The sequence below is a fragment of the Talpa occidentalis genome, unplaced genomic scaffold (genome assembly GCF_014898055.3).
Source record: "Talpa occidentalis isolate TD23 unplaced genomic scaffold, MPIMG_talOcc4v2.1 talOcc4.6, whole genome shotgun sequence".
In the NCBI taxonomy this organism is placed as follows: domain Eukaryota; kingdom Metazoa; phylum Chordata; class Mammalia; order Eulipotyphla; family Talpidae; genus Talpa; species Talpa occidentalis.
In genome coordinates, this window is record NW_023604972.1 from 134,131,409 (window position 1) to 134,152,269 (window position 20,861).

Genomic DNA, 20,861 nt, shown 5'->3' on the forward strand with positions numbered 1-20,861 from the left:
AGGTTAGGGTTGGCAACATTTATTTAAGATACTCATTGCAAATGCCCAACTGTCAGGTAAAGCTCAGGAGATCATAATTCTAGATTACATTTTTTTTGAATTTCTGTGGTGACATATCTCATCTAAATATTCTTATTCCAGTAGAATTGAAATGGGTATAAGAAATCCACATGTTAAGTTTCCAATGACCTTGAATCATCTTTGTGTTTTAGAGCTAAAATTTCTTTTTAAAGAGTCTATAGATCTTGACAGGAAATTGTATATAATTCTGTCTGTGTGTAATCATTTTACAATCTTTTATGTTACACAGACTGATCATTGATTGTGTGCCATCAGTTGACCTATGTACAGGGTGACAGAATGATGTATTTTTATTTCCAAATAAAATTACAAAGCTAGTTCCAATTCATGAATTTTCTACTGTTTCATTTAAAAACATCTTTTTAATTTTAATTAGAAATTTAATTAGATAATGTAGCAATTCCCTAAAGTGGCTTTTTTGGTGGAAAGATGAACATTTAGGTGGTATTTTCCCTTCCTTTTCTTCAGCCGCATTTCTTTGTAAATAATTTTAATTTATAGAAGATATTAGGTAAATATCACTCAATTTCACTGAACGGGATGATTTACTTGTGAAAGGTAGTGATTAAACAACAGTCTGGTCTGTCTTGGACATTTGCAGTCTTTCTGTGAAGAGCTTTGTTTGTGCCAAATCATTGGTCTGACTTCCCTTTCCTTTCTAGATTGATGAGGATGAACCTTTATTTTTGAGTTTGATTGAAGACCTTTTCCCAAATATTCTGCTGGACAAGGCCGGCTACCCCGAACTGGAAATGGCGATTAGTAGAAAGGTAATACCTTTCACAAGGCATGAAGAGCTGTGCCAGGTTCATTTGCATTTAGTGGAAATCAAGGGTGCCTTATGTGGCCTAAATCTGTGGGTTCTGAGAATAACGCCTGAGGCTGCACCCACTGTTTGCAGAGACCTACCTTCCCCACCCTGCAACAAAGCTCTTCCTGCCAGGAGGTGTCATGGTATAGCTGCCCATGTGTTCCTGGCCTAGTTCCAGATGGACTATCCACACCAGCTCCGAAGTGCTGTGTGGGGGGCAGGTCCGCAGGCGTGGCTCTATCTGTGGTCCTGCTGTTTGCCACTCTGCTTTGGTCTCCAGGCTCCTCACCCCCATGTCTCTGCATGTCAATTGCAAGGGCTTCTCATCATCATTCTTTCTTCTGGAGTCCAGGATCTCTTATGATTTCTTCCTTGGGCTCTGAGGGGTCGACCCCACTATGCATATCATCAGTTGTCTGAATTTTCCATGACGCTTGGTTAACTTTACTTTTTTATAATCTTCCCAGGAATCAAAATGAGTCGTGTGAATCATGTCTCTCAATTTGCTCTCCTATGAAAAGAGTTTGGAAAAAATATTTTATGCAAGTTGTGATTAGCTCATATTTATGAAATACATTTGAATTCCTTTAAGATATTATTAATAAAAATCAAATATGTTTGTATTCACTGAATATTTTGCTTAAAAATCAGTATATAAAAGACTTAATCTCCTTCATGATCATGTAAGAGTGATAATTCATTTTGCAAATGCTTTATTTATCATGACTGAATTAATTGTAGCATTGTCTAAAAAGCTAAGTACAAAGTAATTTATAAGGTAATTTACATTGCCAATTTATAGTATATAAAAAATCTAAAGAGCAAACATATAGCATAAAGTGATATGTGGTTACTATCCAAAAATTATTTTAGTAAATAAAAACATTATTTACAGTGGGTTTGAGCATAATGGTAGTTAAGAATGTGACCTGTGGAGCTAAATTTCTTGGGCTCAAATCCTGGACTCTAATTTCATAAGTCGTAATCTTGGCAAATTGCTTAGTCTTGCTGTGCCTCCGTTTCATGGTTTGTAAGATGAAGATATCAACAGTGCCCATCTTATTGTGTCATTATGAAGATTAAACTTTGAATAGTGTTGATAACAATAACTTCCATATGTGTCTTTGATAATAAAAATTATCCAGCAGATTAATAAAGATAACTGGAAGTTTATGGAATTTCAGACAACTTGGCATGCTTGAAAATTTTCCATTTATTAAGTATAATCTTTTAAATGAAACATTTAAAATACATTTTTAAAATATGTATTTGAATTTTTATTCTTTCCCCTTCTTTATATTGAGATAGAATTAATTTGCAACATGGTACAGATTTCATGTGTACAGTTTCTCAGCTCAGCAACTGTATACATCACAACACACCCCCCAGGAAATGTCCAGTCACCAACTATCACCCACCAATGAGCACCCAGTACTTGTTTCCTCTGCCTCTCTCCCGCTCTAGTAGCCACCCTTCTGTTGCTAGAGCCTAAGGGTTTGTTTCTGTTTCTTTTGTTTGCTTGCTTTCCTCCATAGTCCACAAATAAGAGTTCATCTTTTTTATGGCTAAGTAGTATTCCATTGTGTCTATACTGAGCTTTTGTTTTAAAGTTGGTTCTGAGATGACTATTCAATAAAGTATTAATATAAAATGTATTCAATTCCCCAAGACAAATGCACATGCTCTTATTAGGATGGGATAACATTCAATTATGTTCAATCTTTTTTTCTATGTGTATGTACTTTTTGCTGCACCTCCCCCTGCAGTGACCCTTAGGGCTAATGGCTTTCGCCAAGGTCCCTAGGTCCGGCTGGGCAAGGAACCAGCACACAGGGGGAGAACAGCAAAACTCCCTGAAGCAGGGGAAGTACAGCAAAGTTCCCTGAAAACATAGATAAGACAGATGCTTATCAAAAGATAAGACCACCAGGAACCACTACAAGAATGCTAAAAAACCTTATCTCGTCTTTCTAAAACTACAAACTTTACTCCCTTATTGTCTTTCTAAACTTCCTTCTTTCTTCTATAAAGGTCATTGGTTGTTAATTAAAAAATCATATGAAATCCTTAACACAAGGCTGACTCAAATGAAACGTTACTAAACCCTGTAATAATTAAAATATAGTTTAGGTAAAAAAGTAGTTAGTAAAACAAAAAATGCAATTATATAGTTTAAAAACAAAACTAATGGTCTATCTACTTAGGAATGAGGCTAGGTCCAGATGTAAATCACTGCCCTGTCCGTGATAAGCTAAACCCATGAGCAAGCTGATCTCCTTGGTATTCATTGTTCCTATGCTTTTAGAAAACATATATATACTGGTCACAAACTCAAAGAAAATTACACTCAGATTTACACTCTCTCTTGAAGTGTGTCTGTCATTTCTTTCGCCGACGCCCTGACCACCCTGCACGCTTCTCTCAACCCTGAGACGGCCTCATTGTCTACTGCTGTGCTGGTCCGCGGCACTTTTAATGAAATAAATGCAATTAAATTTTATGTTGTAAAAAGTACCACATGAAATTTACCATTTTAACCATTTTCAAGTGTACATCAAGGCATTAGGTATATTCACATTTTAAAATTTTTTTTAAAATTAACTATTTTTATTTTTTTACATCATTGTTCATTTTTAAACAATGTTTGCTTCCCCTACCCCCTCAGGTGGAGTCCCCATAGAGTTTCCTTCCTCAAGGCACCCGTGCACCATCACCTCAGTCCCCTGTGCTCCTCCCTGCCTCCCTTATATTCACATTTTTATGCAAACATCAGCAGCAGCTATCTTCAGAACTTTTTCATTTTCCCAAACTGTTGCTGCCTACCCATTGAACCCCAACTCTCATTTCTTTACCCCCCACTCTGTCATGCCTGTGTTTATTCTGAACACAATGATAAGTTCAGAGTGCTGTTGATGTGGACCAATGTGGATATTTATGTGTGTGTGAGTGTGTGTGTGTGTGTAATTTTCAGGTTGAAGAAGCTGGTTTAATCAACCATCCTCCGTGGAAACTGAAAATCATCCAGCTGTTTGAAACTCAGAGAGTACGGCATGGCATGATGACCTTGGGGCCCAGTGGAGCTGGGAAAACCACCTGCATCCACACCTTGATGAAAGCCATGACAGGTAGGGGCAGCCTAGCTGTTCTTTGAGGTGACCCATTCCAATAGTTGTGACACAGTCGAATGTCCTTAGAGGGACACAGAGGTAGTTACACTAATATATTTTTTATAAGAGCAGTACTACTTGATTGAATATTGGACACATTTTAGAGATAACATGTGACATTAATGGACCAGAGGGAGAAAACATTTTTAATTTTATTGAGTTGTAACTGACATATGCACTGGCTCTTAAGTTGAATGCCTGCTTGTGTTGATTTGACACATTGTAAGTTGGACAGTGATTATCACCACCTCCATCCTGCCACACGGTTTACCTTTTCTTTGTGATGAGAACATTTTAGCTTTCCCCTCTTAGCAACATTCAAGTATATGACGCATCATTATTAGCTAGAATGGCCATGCTGTGCATTAGATTCTTAAATTTATTAATTAATCATACCTGGGAGTTTGTACCTTTTGACATACATCTTCCCAACCTCCCCTATCCCTCGATCCCTCAACACCGCCATTTTCCTTTCCTTTTCTCTGACTTTGGCAATACACAGTGTTTTCCGTTCTCTGACTTACTTCACTTAGCATTATGCCCTTAAGTTCCACCCACGTTGTCACAAAGGACCATATGTCCCTTCTCGTGGCTGAAAAAGATTCCATTATATATTATTATTGTTGTTGTTTTGAAGCTGCCCTTTGTGAACAATCAACTACAAATGCACCAGTACAATGGCCTGACAAAATGAGAGCAGAACGTTAACCAATGTAGCTCCATCATGTGTGATGTGTGTGAGCCATGGGGCCCCTGGCCTGGCTGGGTTTAGTTTTCGCAGGGATGAAGTAATCATTATACTATTTGCTGTTTATTAACTTGCTCTTGGTTTTAGTGTGTAGGACAAACATCTGTTATCTTAAGTAACACATTGTTCCTTGCTGAAAACTAATTATCCAAAAGACCAAGAAGCTTATTAGACTGAACTTCTACTAGATCCATGTGCATTGTCTTCCCTCTGCCTCATGTATTTGTTCATTCAGAGGATCTTTGATGTTCTACTGCTTGGAGGTTCTGCTGGGCCATGTGCTAGAAATGGGGAAGCAGGTATGAAAAAACATGGCCATGTCTGTAAGGAGCTTGCAGGGTGTGGGTGGGGGGAGGTGATGGTGCTTGCAAGTCAACATAGGGTCGCCCGGAGGAGGTTGGGACCCTTGTGCTGTGAGCAGAGCTAGAGGAGATCAGGCACCATCTGGGGAAGGAGAGAGAAGCTTGCAGGGAAGGAGCTGCTTTAATGGAGGCTTGAAGGTTGGCTGGATAAAGGGATCCTTGAGCAGACTGAAGAGTCTGGGTGGAGGGACTGGAGAGAGCGGAAGGGCCCGGAAGGGCTGTGGCTTGGAGGGAATGTGACGTGAGTGTGGGGTGGGAATGGAGGAGATGAGGAGGTTTGGCAGATGTGCTGTTGCCCACACCACAGCCCTGTGGCCCTTCCCTGCTAGAAATGCAGCTATTGAGCCATTTCTACCCTAAAGGTCAGTCCTATCTCCAATTTTTCAGCCTTGCGATGACACTGAAGCTAGGGAGCTGGTTCAGCCTGGCCGCTAGGTAATATGGGAATGAACAGCCTGATGCAGCCACATCGCCAACCATGGGGCAGAAGCGTTGGTGACGTGTCCTACTTCCTGCATTTCACAGCGACCCGCATCTGTGACAGCTCAGCAATTTCCCCTTTGACTATCTCTCATTTCTTGTTTTAGTCTCTTTCCCCCACTCTAAACTCCATGTCCTGGGCTCAGACTTTGCTTTCAAGGGGATTTCAAGTAGGACATTAGGTTTGGCAGGAGGAGCTTTGAAAGGTGTGCTAAATACCTAGATTTTGCTCTTGGATCTGGGGGGTGGTATGATCAGACCTGTGTGTGGACATTATGGGCGGCTGGACAGGGAAGGCCTGCAGGGTGTGGGGTCCCCCAGATGTGATGACAAGAAAAGTTGCCCAGTCTGGGGCTGAGTCCAGGAAGATGCAACAATCAATTGTCAAGAAATGTCTAGGAGAAGAATTCAGAACAATGATTTTAAGCAAAGCCAAGCATTTTTTTCTTTCTGACAGTGTTCCTATTAGAATGTTATATTTTCTACTATTATGATACTTTCAATTTTACTGACCATCACTATGAATGAATTTTTGATAGTTTCTCTTCTTTGGGGAGCAGACCAAGGTCAGATTTCACCTATGAATGATCCTGTCATACACTTGGAGTTGGTGGCCTTTTGTGAAGTATGATTAGATTTAAAAAGTAGTCTTGCCAGTCTTACGGATATCTTTTATCAGAAAAGCTGAAATGTGACTATGAAGTTGAACTTTAGCACCATTAGCGATCATAAAAATTACCATGCTTCTATCTGTGATTTTGAAAACAGAGAGCTATGGTCTAATTTTTGAATAGGGTTGAATGAGACAGTTTTCCTGGTGCGCACACATGTGTGTGACTATGTTTGTTCACATTTTACCCAGTCCATAACTCTTTAACACCACTTTTTTGATCTTATACTTTAAACCATATTCTTCACTTTCCTACTTATTAACCACGTCTGCTTACCTACAGAAGCCAGACCATTTAAGGGTAACGTTCGGGTCAAATCCCTTCCTTGGAGTTGGCCACAAACAGAAGTCCTTGATTCCTGCAACATTAGTTGAACTTTTTTTTTTCCAAATGAGCAAGAACACATCTCAGCAGATCAAAGCTGGTAGTGGAGAGACAGAGACGTCTGACATAGCAGCTACGGGATTTAAAATAGTACATCAAGAGATTTGTGAGTTGTGAAATTTGAAGAACTTCTGGAAAACATTAATTCCTCTATCAATTTCAGCATAGTATCCTTTTTTCCCCTTACAGAACATGCAGGATTTTTTTTACAAAGAGGAGAAAAGTGCTTTCATCAATAAAATATAATGAGGCTAATGATGTTAACCTGGAATGCAGCAAGACATTTATTTTTAATGGAACTCTGCGTTTTTCATATTTAGAGCACCTGCTGACAGGAGATCGACAATTAGCGTATGTTACCCTGATGGTGCTTCACTCTCTTGAGTTGTTTAAAATTTGGGTTTTCTTGGTGCAGATTGTGGGAAACCACATCGGGAAATGAGGATGAATCCCAAAGCAATTACTGCCCCACAGATGTTCGGTCGGCTTGACGTGTCCACGAATGACTGGACTGATGGAATATTTTCTACCCTTTGGAGGAAAACATTGAGGGCCAAGAAAGGTAATGAGTCACAACTATTATTTTTGACATGAACTACTAAATAAAATTCTTGATGACTTTTCAAAAACAGCAGAGCAACTGTAGTCTTCATATATTATCTCAGTGAAGATGTCCCAAATCCGTAGGATACTAGTGAATGTCGAAATATTGATTAGTATATTTAACACCCCCCTCCTTATTTTGGTTATAAAGAGAATTATTCTCTTGTTGAAAAAGTATTTTTGTATGCTTGTGATATCTTAGAATAAAAGAGGTGGGAGATGCTGTTAAGCAAAAATGATAGTATTGAATAAGGTGATTTTATTATAACTGTTCTCACTGAATACTTTTAGAATGTAACTCTTATTTAAGTACAGCCTACTTTTTAAAAAATGATTCTCTCATAAAATCACAGAAGGAAATAGGAAGAAAATTGTATCTATCAAAATGAAGCCTGTACTGAACTAGCAAATCACTCTGTTTAGATCCTGGTGTCTGGTTGTTTAAACAATCTCGTTAAGGGTTGTGATTCATTCTGAATATGCCCGCACTTAAAGGCTCTGTAAATTGAGTCCCATGTTTCCAGAATATTAGCTCAGTTGGGAGAGGGTTAATGACTTCTCCCTTATTCTGTTTTCTTATTCCTGAAAGAGCAAGAGAAAGGCACAATGAATGCAATGGCAGGGAGGAAGAAGGACAGAGAAGGACCAGATACTGGGGCTGCCTTCAGGAGTCTGTGCTGGGACCGTTGTGTTCTGATGACAATATAGGGGTGACACTGGAAGTTTCATTCAAGGGACGGCTGAGCGGCCCGACATCAGTCGTCAACAGAGAAATGAAATGCTTCCTTTCCCATATTAGAAACTGTTGTTTATTCCTGCAGATAAACCCCATTTAGTTTCAGTTTGTCCCTGCCATCCTGTGGAAACACGGATGCAAATGTTGCCTCAAAGAAAAGGTGCTCAGGGAGGTGCTTTTTCTTCTTAAAAAAAGTCAACATACGTGTTTTCCTTCATTGCGAATCCAGTGATCCATCATCGTTTTATTTAAATCTAGCCCAATGAGCATAATTAGGCTTTTCAAAGAATTTTATTTGACCCAGAATTTGCCTTAGCTGTTCCATAGTACATGTGAATTAGGACTACACACCTGGCATGATGTGGTGAGTGTGGGGAGCTTGTGGTTAGGAAACTCAGAGGAGCCAGGAAACGGAACGCCTGACTTACAGAGGCTTTCCGGTTGAGCATTCTGTGATGTTTGTCACTTTCTTTGGCCCCAAGCATCTCCTGAGTGATGCCCATTAGGTTTTGTACCCGATGTACCTCAAAATTGCTCTGTTAAGGATGCTGGTGAGCTGGTGACCTCGGACTTGTCAATTACAAGTCGTCACTTCTCAGTCCCAACCTTCAGCAGCACTGGGCCAAGGTGATCACTCCCCTTCTTGAGTCTCTTTAGCCCCTTGCTTCAAGGAACCCTTACCTGCTCTCTGATTCCTGTCCTTCAGAGGGGGGAGCCAGCAAAGGGAGCCTCTTGGAAGTCTCAGTTTTGAGAAGCCTCTGCCCGCCCACCTCTTGTCTCTGTCAACACCTTGTAGGGTAAATAGTTTTCAGGCTTTTCTGCCCTCCCACCATTAGGATTGCCCTGCCTGATGGGGCACCTGCAGTTAAACTGTCGTAGGTGGTCTTGTTTACTTTGGTGTGGGCATTGGCTCAATATTGAGAGAGTCATCAAGAGAAGCAGAAGCAGGAGAAGCTGCAGGAGAGGGAAGGGCAGAAAGAACGCCAGAAGCCCAGAGTGAAGGCTTGTGGGAGGCTTGAGGCCTTCTGGCCTCCTGGTCCCCCGGCACCCCCATCCTGCCATTACAACCTGGTTGCTGCAATACATGTAAAAAGCTCAACAAAATCCTGAGAAAGCCACTGAGGGCTCCAGGACTCCTCCCTTACCCGCCTGCCTGCTCGATTTATAGCTCTCCTGCACAGTGGCCTATCCTGCCGTTACACACCTACCATGCAGGAGAAAGTCCTGCAGTTCTGGTTTCTAGTTACCTCTTCTAAGCTGAGGCTTGCACAGTTTAATCTCCAGGCTCCCCTGCTCTCTGGCAAACCCAGCCCCTCAGGTCTACGGGATGTTTGTTGAAACTTATGTCCAATCCGGAATTTATTCCAGCGCCCTGTCTCATCTTGCTAGTGTTTCTTTTTTGAAAAGATTGTTTTATTATTTTTTTTGGTAGGACATTGGTTTACATCATTGCTTGTGTTTCAGAAGCATAGGACATCCCCCACGGCACCCACCACCAGGACCCCCACAGCCCACCCCCGCAGCCCACGGAGCTCCCTCCCCACCTGGCTTCCCTTTGCTCTCTGGCAGCCTCAGTTCTGTAGTCAGCTTTTGAGGGTTAGTTCTCAGTTTGGCATTCCCTGGCCTTGGTGTCTCTATATGCCACATAAAGGTCGCACCATCCAGTATTTGTCTTTCTCCTGCTCACACCCTTGCTAACTCTTCTGGCCCCTCCTCTTGCTAACTGGGTTCAACTTCTTGCTTCTGCTGGAACATGATTATTTTAAGCTTGTTCCCACTTTAGGGCCTTTGAACTTGCTTTTCTCACTGCCTGGAAGATTCTGCCTCTAGACCTTTACATTACTTCATTCTCCTCCTGAAAGATTTCATTGACTACCTTATCTAGAAGAGTTCCCTAGCCCCTTATTCTGCTCACTTAGTCTTACCATATGTGTTTATTTGATTATAATCTCTACCCCCGAGAATGTAAGCTCTGTCAAGGCAGGACATTGTCTTATTTCCCACCACATCCTTTGCTCCTGGAATAGTGCTGACACATAGAGGCGATCCATGAAGGTGTCCTCCATGAACAAATGATTTTTTTTAATTTGCCTGTGGAATTTAGCCAACTGCCATGTGAAGAACTTGAAAAGCCCTAAGTGATAAAATGAGAAAATCATTTAGAGGAAAGCTTTATTTAAGCATTACTAATGAAAACGACTGCACATTATAGTACTGCAAGCTTAACAGATCTGTGTATGCACACGTATGTGTGTGTGTGTGTGCTTCCCATGCCTCTTTGATGGCTATTCTAGGAGAACATATCTGGATAGTTCTTGACGGTCCAGTAGATGCCATCTGGATCGAAAACCTGAATTCTGTTTTGGATGATAACAAAACTCTAACCCTTGCCAATGGTGATCGGATTCCCATGGCTCCAAACTGCAAGATTGTGTTTGAACCTCATAACATTGACAATGCCTCACCTGCTACTGTCTCGAGAAATGGGATGGTTTTTATGAGTTCTTCTATCCTTGATTGGAGTCCTATACTTGAGGTAAGATTGAAGTCTTTTTTTTTTTTTTTTTTGCATCATTAAAGAAGAAATCCAGATCCCTTAGCATTCTCTTAGCAGGCATGCTGATTTGCTGCAGACCTATGGTATAACTGTATTTTAATGCTACTGTTTATGGAAGATGCTGGAAGGCTCTGGGGCAGTCAAACCCTGGTTTCTTCAGGGCTCTTTTATAATTCCTTTAGATCTGTTGTTTCCAACCCCAGGGTGGTCATAATTGCAGTGTTTTGCAAAGTGCGTCAGTAATCCCCCAAATCTGTGGCTGATTAAGTAAAATTTCATTACATTTTTGAAAGATGCTTATTTGCATAAAGTTTGGGAACAACCATCTTAAATTAATAACTTAAAAAGACTATTAAAATTGCACATAAGGAATTTTTTAAATTCAATATTCAGTAGTCATGTACATAATATATTACTTCGACATACGTGCTTGGGAATAAAATTTCAAATATCTTCAGTTCATGACAAGGTATGTTATGTCATGTATTGATTTAATTAGATTGTAATTCAATAACTTCTATAATTAAATATTTTACTAAACGGATAACTATGCTAGAAGGTAGAAGACTTATTATATAAACCACTAGTACAATCTTTTATGACATTGTTGGTTAGACTTATTATTTTCAATTAAGTTTTTCAAGATGACTTTGATCAAAAGCTTGAAATTTTAATTTAAATAAAGTAGTCGTTTTATTTTATGTTTACATTGAATTCCTGTACTTTTTTAAATGGGTATGTCCTAATTTATAATAATATCTTTTCAGAACTTACACAATTGTGGGTTGAAAGGGTTTAGATTTGCTAAACTATGAAGATGTGAAGGAGGGGGATTATATAGCAAATGACACTGTCATATAGTTGGATACATTACTAAAATGCTTCCAAAGATTTCACATTTCATAATTAAACTCACCATCTGTTAAGGAGAAAATAATCACTGATGACAGTTCTTTAAAATACAGATGATTGGGTCACACCCCAGTTCAACTGAATTAGAATATCTGGGGAGAGAAGTGCAGGAGGGGTGTGTGTGTGTTTGTGTGTGTGTGTGTGTGTGTGTGTGTTAAAACACTGCAATAAAACCACACATATAGCAAGCTCTAAGTGAAGTGTATTTTTGTGATTTCTCCCAAATACTTCAAATTCACAAAGGCTTTTAAAAATACTTCTACACTACCAGCTAATGAATATTTAGTTTGCTATTTATGAAATAAACTTCAGCTATACTCTTTGCATGCTCAAGTTGAATACAACCTTTACATTAATGCTACTCATACTTACTAGTTTTATATGATTTTAAAGGATGTAGTTTCTCCTTGCAAATGGTCAGGAAGAAGCAAAGACTCACATAGAACCAGACTGCAGAGACGTATGAATGATTTGGGATCAACACTTTATTGCTTCTGCTCAGTCTGTAAGAATGAGCTGACCTCGATGCCAAGCAAACTTGCCTCTCTTAAGAACACTGTGTGCTGAGTGGTATTTTATTGAGGACAAGTGCATGTCCCCCCATGGGGTTTCTCAGATGGCTAAGTCCCTCCTTTCCCGAGTCCTTTTGATACTTTTCTTCATTTGCTATCAGTTAAATTAGAAGAAATAAGACAACACACAGTGACTAATCTTTGTTTCCCATTTAAAAAAATCTCGACATGGATTTCCTTTGTTCCTTTTTTATTCCTTTTTCTAAATCATTTCCAAATATGCCCCCCCCCTTGCTTCTTGCCTATTTTAGTTGAGAGCTGAAGACATTTCTCTCTTGATTTCAAGCCCTCATTGCAGGAGCTGTCCGTGTGGACCCACACACTGGGTTGTGTGCCTTGAGGTCCCAGCTACGGGGGCCTGAAAACTTATGTAAGCTCTTTGGGTCTCAGTTTCCTCCTCAGTAAAAGTAGGGGCATAGTCGTTTCTTCCTCATTAAGTTGTTTGAGCATTCAGGGAATCCATGAAAGGACCTTCAGGAAGCCTGGCCCACCTAGTGCAACATCATCACTTAGATATAATGAATAAAAATGAGGACCTTTGTTCCCCATGACCATCATCCTGATGCCTAATATACTGAATTCATGTTATGTTCTGTAAACGAACAGGGTTTTCTTAAAAAGCGCTCCCCTCAAGAAGCTGACATTCTTCGTGAGCTGTACACCAAGTCTTTTCCCGGCCTGTATCGCTTCAGTGTTCAAAACTTAGAATTCAAGATGGAGATACTGGAGGCCTTTGTGATCATGCAGAGCATCAACATGCTCCAGGGCCTGATCCCTCCGAAGGTAAGTCCCTCCTGTCCGCAAGTGGCTCCGAGAAGCCGAGCATGGACACCGCGTCTGAGATGATCCTGTCAGCCGTGAGGGAGGGAGGGTTTCCATCATGGACTCTGGTATCTTGTATTTTTCATTTCATACCACGATTGCTTTATAATTTAGTTGCAGGTTCACCAACAGACATCTAGTAAGCATCCCACGTTTATTTGAGAAACTCACTCTGTGTTTCCAGAGACCAGTTCCAATTTGTTCTCCAGTTTTAGTCACCCCTTCCCTTCTTCTTGTCTTGGGGAAAATGTCCCTTTTGTAGGTTGACTGCTTTCTGTCTTTCATCTTCTGAAATATCCTACTTAGGTTGCTAAGACTTTTATCAAGGTGACGATGCGTTATGGTGTTATCTAGGCCCAGGTGTGTCACTGAGAGCCGTCCCCTGCATGTGCTGCATGAACTTCACCCTAGAAGGCCAGTTCTGTCCTCCACCGAGGCCTCAAAGCCAAGTGTTGGTAGGAGCATCAGGTCATTGCAAAGCTTCTGTTGTCCGCAGGAGCAAGGCGTGGAGGTGACAGCAGAGCACCTGGGGAGGCTGTACGTCTTTGCCCTGATGTGGAGTGTGGGGGCCGTGCTGGAGCTGGAGGGCCGGCGCCGGCTGGAGGGCTGGCTGTGTGCCCAGGAGACGCTGGCCTTGGACCTGCCCCCGCTGCTGGGGCCTGAGGACACCATGTTTGACTATTACGTCACCACCAGTGGTGAGGATGCTCCTTCCTTCAAATACAGCACATGGGACAGTTACTTTCCTAATGAGTGATATATATTTATTTTTTCTAAATGGTAATTAAGACTTCAGGTAAAATGGAAATAGAAGTTTTCATGTGTGAAGAAAACCAATGAGTGCTTTATTTTTGAAATTTGATTGTGCTCCAAATGCACATTTGCCCCTTTTTAAATGCTTTGTGATCTGAACATTTAATAAATTAAAAACAAATGAAAAAATCAGGTCTATTTCAGCAATCCATTTGATGTAATCAGCAATTTATAAAAAAATTATGAAGTGTGAAGTATGTTTTCACCAAGTATTAGTGTGTAGTCAAACATCTATATTGCTCTAAGTTTATTTATATGTGTATATTTATCTATAACGTACATACATACACAATATTTATGTATCGTTTACTTTAGATCTTTTCAGTCTTACAGTTAAGGAAGTGTGTCATGAAAATCTTGTCTGATTAGATATTTTCAAATGATTTTAGATTTTAGATACTTGCTTTTATTGCTATGTTCTGAAGTTTTGTATACACTATATGTTTTTGGAAATATACTTTTTAAAAAAGAAAATTTGGGCCTCCCTGGTAGCCTAGAAGTTAAGTCTCAGAGCTATCACTGCTAGGGCCTGAATTCGATCCCTGGGCAGGTAGCTACACACATGACACGGCAGACTTCTCCTGTCTCACCTGCTGCTCCCCTCAGCAGGGTATTTTAGTCAGTCTGCCTGCTCTGTTCCCCACTCTGTCTCTGGTGAATCCTCTCGCCCCCTGCACCTCTGGCCTGCACCCCAGTTCTTCTGCACAAAAATGAAAAAAGAAAGAAAATTCCAAGATACTTGCAAGTATCTCCCAACACCACCTCTTAGAAATAATTCCTCAGGAAGTTCCAGCTCTGCTGACAGACATGTGGATGCTTAGACCTCGGGTGCTGGCAATCTTTTGGGAAGATGCCCACTGTGGGTCAGGAGGTCCGCTCACCACAGCTGAGATCACATTGTTACTAAGAGGATGTGAAGATGCAAACGTCTGTGTGTTCACCTCAGGGGATTGGGCGCACTGGAACTCGTGTACGGAGGAGTACGTGTATCCACCTGATGCCACCCCAGAATACGGCTCCATCCTGGTGCCAAACGTTGACAATGTGAGGACCGACTTTTTAATCAAAACCATCGCTAAGCAGGGCAAGGTATGACCCATTTCACAAAAAATAGCCTATTTCTAGCTATCACTTGAAAACACGAAGCCTCTTTTATGTTTTCATTTTACAACGTTTTATGTTGCCGTTTAGCAAATATTACCCAAATCACCATACTTTTAATACTCGCTAGTAACAAAATTAGAGTTGAATAGTTGTGATTCATAATGAATTACTTCTCATGAATTGGTTGAGAGAAAGTACATTTTGACTTGTTTTCTCAAGGGATATCCTTGTCTTTTGACCACTGGAATAGTTCTCCAGGGCACCCACAACAAAATACCAAAGGTTTATGCGACAGTCATTTCTTCTCTGACAGTTCTGGAGGTTGGAAGTCCAAATCAAGGTGTCTGCAGGTTTACTTTCTTCTGAAGTAAACCTTGGCCTCGAGCTGCTGTGTCCTTGAGGCCTTTATCTGGCTGTGTGTATCCCTACCTCTTCTTTGTGGACCCAAACTTCCTCATCTATAAGGATGTTTCTTAGATGGAGCTGGGGCCCATGTTAATAACCTCATTTTAACTTAATCACCTATTTAAAGACCCCATTTCTAATTACAGCCACATTTGGAGGTACTGGTGGTGAAGGCTTCGATATATGAATTTTCAGGAACACAATATAGCCCATGACAATCATTGTATTGTATTTCTTAGATTTCTTTTCCAACTCTTATTTCAGGCTGTGCTGTTAATTGGTGAACAGGGAACAGCCAAGACAGTCATCATCAAAGGATTTATGTCAAAATATGATCCGGAAAGTCACATGATCAAGAGTCTGAATTTCTCTTCTGCAACCACCCCACTGATGTTTCAGGTACGGGCAGCTGGGTGCTGCGGATGAAGCCGAGTTTGTGATAAACATTGGAGACTTAACTCTCTGGACTATTTTAGCTGTGCCCACTGGACTCCATGTGCCAACTCTGTGGCAGCCCCCCGGCAATGTCTTCTGTTATCTTTACTATTCATTTGCAATGGGATCTGTGCCTAGCTAGATTATAATATATAATCTTAAATTATGGAGGAAAATCATATAAAGTAATGAAAGGCCTCGATACTATTTAAACTATCCACGCAGAAAAGCCTGTGAAAATCCCAAAATGAGAGAAATATTACTTGTTTCCCTGCTGTCTCCTTTCCTGTGTGTGTGTGTGGGAGGGGTGGGGGCAAGGGTGTTACTGTTATTCCAGCCGTTAGCCTAGAACACTGGTGTCATCTTTTACGTGTCTCTTTTGACACATCAAAGCAGTAATAGTAATAAATCTCTTAAGTTTGCACTGCTTTTTGTCAATGATACTTTTGCTAAGAATGACGTGGGTTTGCAGTGGCTGGCTGCTGCTTTTTCTGTGTCACTAAGTTGTTTAAGACTCCTTTGAAACTGGGGAAGAAATCCTCAATGTCAGTCCATGCTTCAGTTCTTTGCAGGTCTAATGTTATTAGAACATTAATGCATTAACAAATAAGAAAGATTTCATAATTTAAAAACGGAAGGGAAATTTTGGGAGGACTCCAAATCCGAAGAACTTTCCTTTTTTGATTAACCTTATTGTCCTCTAGTTATTGGAATGGAAACACTAAAGGACAATGAAAATTGTTGAGAGCATGAATAAATCATGACTTTTTATCACTTAACGTAATTGGTGAATGCAGAATGCCAATAAACGAAGACCATTGATTAAGTTTCTAAATAAGACTGTCAAACTGCATTATGCTCCTCTGTTAGAGATGGGATTTCCAATTACGATTAACCTTCTATTAGATGTGGAGCACTTGCACAGTCTTGTTGAAGGAAGGTCTGGATGGAAAGGTCACCCCCAAACTGTAATGACTCAGCGGTAGTATTTTTGTGTTTGGGGAACAGTATATTAAAATTACCCTAGGCTAGAGAAATGCTAATACTATGTACATTTCTGATATTGTTTCACATTTAAAAAACTCTAATTAGTTTCACTTTAGGAGAATTTACTCTTTAAAGGTTATACTTATAACTTTTCTTACAGATGCAGGCCATAAAACATGAAATCAAAGTGTGAGATTTTATTATATAGGGGAATTATCTAGATATTCACATTTCTTGAGACTGGATTAAATCTTCAGGGCTGTATGCAACTCTCATAATAACGACTTGATTTTGGTGCTGGCCTCGTGTGTGAAGGACTCGTTCCCCACAAGAATTTCCTTAATTATACCACTAGCCACAGGCTCAGAGGCTCCTGGGCCATCTGCCCTTCTGAGCAACTGACTCAAAATCAGGAGTTTCCATGGATCTCAGTTTTAGTATTTCTCTCTAATGACTCATAGAACTCAAGAAAGTGATATGCCTGTGATTTTGTTTTTATTGTAAAATATATGAATGAGGATCAGTCAAAAGGAATGTTGCAGAAGGCAAGGTATGGGAGGGTCCCATGTGCGAACCTTCTGTGTTCTTGGGAAGCATTACTGCAGGCACATGGGTAGATAGCCCCAACCAGATAGCTTGTGTGAGCTCAAGGTCCAGAGTTTTTATTGGGGTTTTATTATATGGATTGATTGGGCATGATTGATTGAATTATTAACTATGTGATTGAACTTAATCTCAATTTTACTCCATCTCCAAGTTCAGCCACTCCTGGTGGTCAGCTATCATGTGGCTGAGTTCCACCCCCTAATCACATGGCGGTCTTTTGGGCACAAATGGTCAGAGGAGCTGATCATCTGATCATGAATAATGACGGCATCCCTAGGACTTGGGACAGTCCAAGGGGTGTGTGTGTGTTTAGCATTGTCAAAATGCATTTATTTAAATTGAATATTTTACATGTGCTTACAAAGAATTAAAGCTTTTCCCACCACCATCCTATATGTTCCCTTTGTCCTTCCTCCCTCCTCCCTCTCTTAACCTCAGAAATCTCTCTTCGTTTATTAATATCTGCTAATTTTACTTGTCAAATTGTTTACTATGTCAATGTCCAATGTCATTGTCATTCTGACTTGCTTTGCCACGTCCAATCCCCTCAAGCACCTTCCATTTTGCTATAAATGGTGACATTTCCTCTTTCTTTATGGGTGAATAGTATTCCATGGTGTGGCTATATGACATTTTTTTTAATTGATGCGACATTGGTCTATATCATTGTGTTTTGGAGGTACAGGATCTCCCCCTTCAGGTGTTGTTACCACAGTCACCCACCATTACAGCCAGCTTGCTCCCTCCCCTTTTTGTATTTGGCCCACCCACTTCCCCTCCCCCTCTGGTTGCCTCAGTTCTACAGTCAGATTTCTAGGGTTTGTTATCGGTTTGGCTTTATCTATATTCCACCTGAGTGACACCATCCAGTATTTGTCTTCTCCTTCTGGCTTATTTTAGTTAGCGTAATCCCCCTCAGTTCCCTTCTTCTTGTGACACATGGCAAGAGTTGATCTATTTTTAATAGTTGAGTTGAGTTTAATAGTTGAGTTTTAATAGTTGAGTTCCATTGTTTATGTATTGTGTCTTTCTGATCATCTGTTCTTGAGCATTTAAGTTGTTTCTGTAACTTGGCTATTGTATAGTAAAGCTTTTTTTTTTTTTAAGAATTATTTATGCATACAAGAGCTGGGGTACAGGCCAGAGGTATGGGGGGGGGTGAGAGGATTCACCAGAGACAGAGTGGGGAACAGAACAGGCAGACTGACTGAGATACACTGCTGAGGGGAGCAGTAGGTGAGTCAGGAGAGGTCTGCCGCACCATGTGGGTAGCTCCCTGGCCGGCCGGGGGATCAAACTCGTGCTGCAGTGGCTGCAGACAGCTTCATAGTTTACGTCTTAATCCCTTGCGCCACCAGGGAGGCCCACTTGGCTATTGTAAATAGTCCTGAGATGAACATCACTGTGCATAAGGAAACTCCATGGGCGTAAAGGCTCCCTCCTAGGAAACAGGGATGAAGGCCTGGCTAATTCTTCATTACTTAACAAGAGCTTGGAACTATGCTTTTGTGAGTAACTCTTGATGATATTTACTCCTTCAATATGGTAAAGATCATCATCTATTTCTAGAAGTGGCACCAAATTGAAGTGCAATCATTAGGAGAAAAGAAAGCATGCTTTTAAAATATAAAAACCCTCTATTTTTAGAGTCCTACTGTCTGATTCCCAGTGACTTCTGCCCAGCTCCCACCTACCCTTCAATGTGAAGTTGGTGCCAGCACTTCCCTGCTGTTCTCTCTGCTCAGAAACATCCCAGATCCTCTACTGGGTTTAGTGCCTATCTAGGCTGCGGAGCATCGGGGCTTTCTATTAAGCTAGACTCATTAGTTGTAGAAAGCTTTCAATTAGCCAAACTGCTGTAATTAACTTTCTCACTGTAATTTTCAGCCATTCATGCTAAACAAGGGCTGATGGAGTCGAGCTTGTATCTCGGTGTCGCTCACATATCTGGAGCCAAACCGAGCTGAATTACAGATGACAAAATCGACACTTACATCCCTCCTGTGCTACCATGTTGTCTGGTCAAGGACATAGGTGTAGTCAAGGGCAAGTGTCTGGTCAAGGACACGTCTGTTACATCATTTCCTTTTCACTGTCACATCTTTTTTCAGTAGGAGAACTCACTTGATGTCTCCTTTTGTCTGGGGTGGTTTATTTCCCTCATTTACATTAATGATTACTGAAGTCGCCTGTCACTGTCAAATGTTTTTTGGTCGCCTTATTTTTATGGTCAAAAATTTCATGGTCATCTTATTTTTTGGCTACGTGAATTCGCTTTGCCTTTTGAGAGAGATGACTCATTTTTTCCAAAGCAAATATTGTTTAAATGCTTTCCTGCTTTTGAAAGTAATCCATACACATCTTAAAAAATGCAAACGATGCTGAATGGTAAGCAGAGGCAAGTGAAAACTGATCAAGAAAATTTCTGCCAAGTCTTCTAAAAACAATCTTAAAGTGTTTTGAACATTAACCATTTTGCAAGTGGTGGCAAGACAACAGATTTTTTAAATGAGAATCAAGAGCTAGGAAAGAAATTCTCCATTTCCCCTGAGACTCAGAACCACTATTCCAAATGACATCTTATGCAAAAGATTAATCTATGAAACAGATCATTATGGAGTCGCGCTGTGGAATCATTGCTGGACTCCTACGGTGCTCCCATCTCATCCTTGCTTCCTGAAGGGACCTCTGTGATTGCAGAAAACACTTTTGTTACCTCATAACATGGTTCAAAGAGTGGTTTCTAGAGGAGAATCATAAGAGATAACATGTGAAAGTGTATCTCCATGGTGAAGTTCTCTAAAACTGTCAGATTTTACTGATCACAGTAATGCTCTTGGATAGAGGAAAGGTTATTTTTTGAGTTCTCACCATTGGTGGCAGAAGCCACTGAATAATTGGGCCCCATATATTCTATTGCCCTTTTCCAGCCCACTCACACGGCTCCCGATGATGGCATTTCTGTACCCACATTACTATTCCAAGGACTGTTTTATCACTTTACTGCATTTGATTTATTTTTAGCTTCTAGTTATGTGTTATTGTATTTTCATGTTATTTTATCTATATTTCCCTTTTTATGCTATACTGTTGAACATTTTAAACTTTGCTAACATAAGACTTTGTTCATTTGGTTTCAATAAATTATAAAATAAAATGGGAAGACATTATTTAGGCAGTAGATTTTGTAATAAAGAGCCTATGTTTTCCATTTTCATCTTTAATGGAAATCTAAAATTAAGTAAATCTAAAATTTTATATTTCAATGTAATTAGATACAACTTTTTAAAAAAATGATTTAAGAAATGCTACATATAGTAATAACAAAATATATTTATGTATTTATAATGTACAAAGCTCACCAAGGACTTTAACATATTATATCATTATGAATAACACTCTGCAGTGTATCAACACATATATGTGTGTATATGGTTATGTGTCTTTACACAAACCCCAGTTTCCTGGTTCAGAAATATTAGGAGACTTATATCAAATCACAAAATTAATAAAAGGTAAAAAAATAGCAGTTTGATCCTTTTTTAGACTTTAAGACTGCCCGAGCTATTATGCAAGGCCATGTAGTTATGCAGATTTTGTGCTGG

The 20,861-nt window shown here is 40.2% G+C and overlaps 1 protein-coding gene across 1 annotated transcript in view; it reads left to right on the forward strand.

Annotated features, from left to right (window-relative positions):
* DNAH5 (dynein axonemal heavy chain 5) overlaps window positions 1-20,861 on the forward strand; it is a 187,602-nt gene that overhangs the window by 83,372 nt on the left and 83,369 nt on the right. The window contains exons 40-47 of the mRNA XM_037529755.2: window positions 744-851; window positions 3,864-4,017; window positions 7,120-7,266; window positions 10,338-10,579; window positions 12,691-12,867; window positions 13,403-13,604; window positions 14,666-14,808; window positions 15,493-15,627. Coding sequence (XP_037385652.1) covers window positions 744-851; window positions 3,864-4,017; window positions 7,120-7,266; window positions 10,338-10,579; window positions 12,691-12,867; window positions 13,403-13,604; window positions 14,666-14,808; window positions 15,493-15,627 — 1,308 coding nt within the window. The remainder of the gene's footprint in view (window positions 1-743; window positions 852-3,863; window positions 4,018-7,119; window positions 7,267-10,337; window positions 10,580-12,690; window positions 12,868-13,402; window positions 13,605-14,665; window positions 14,809-15,492; window positions 15,628-20,861) is intronic.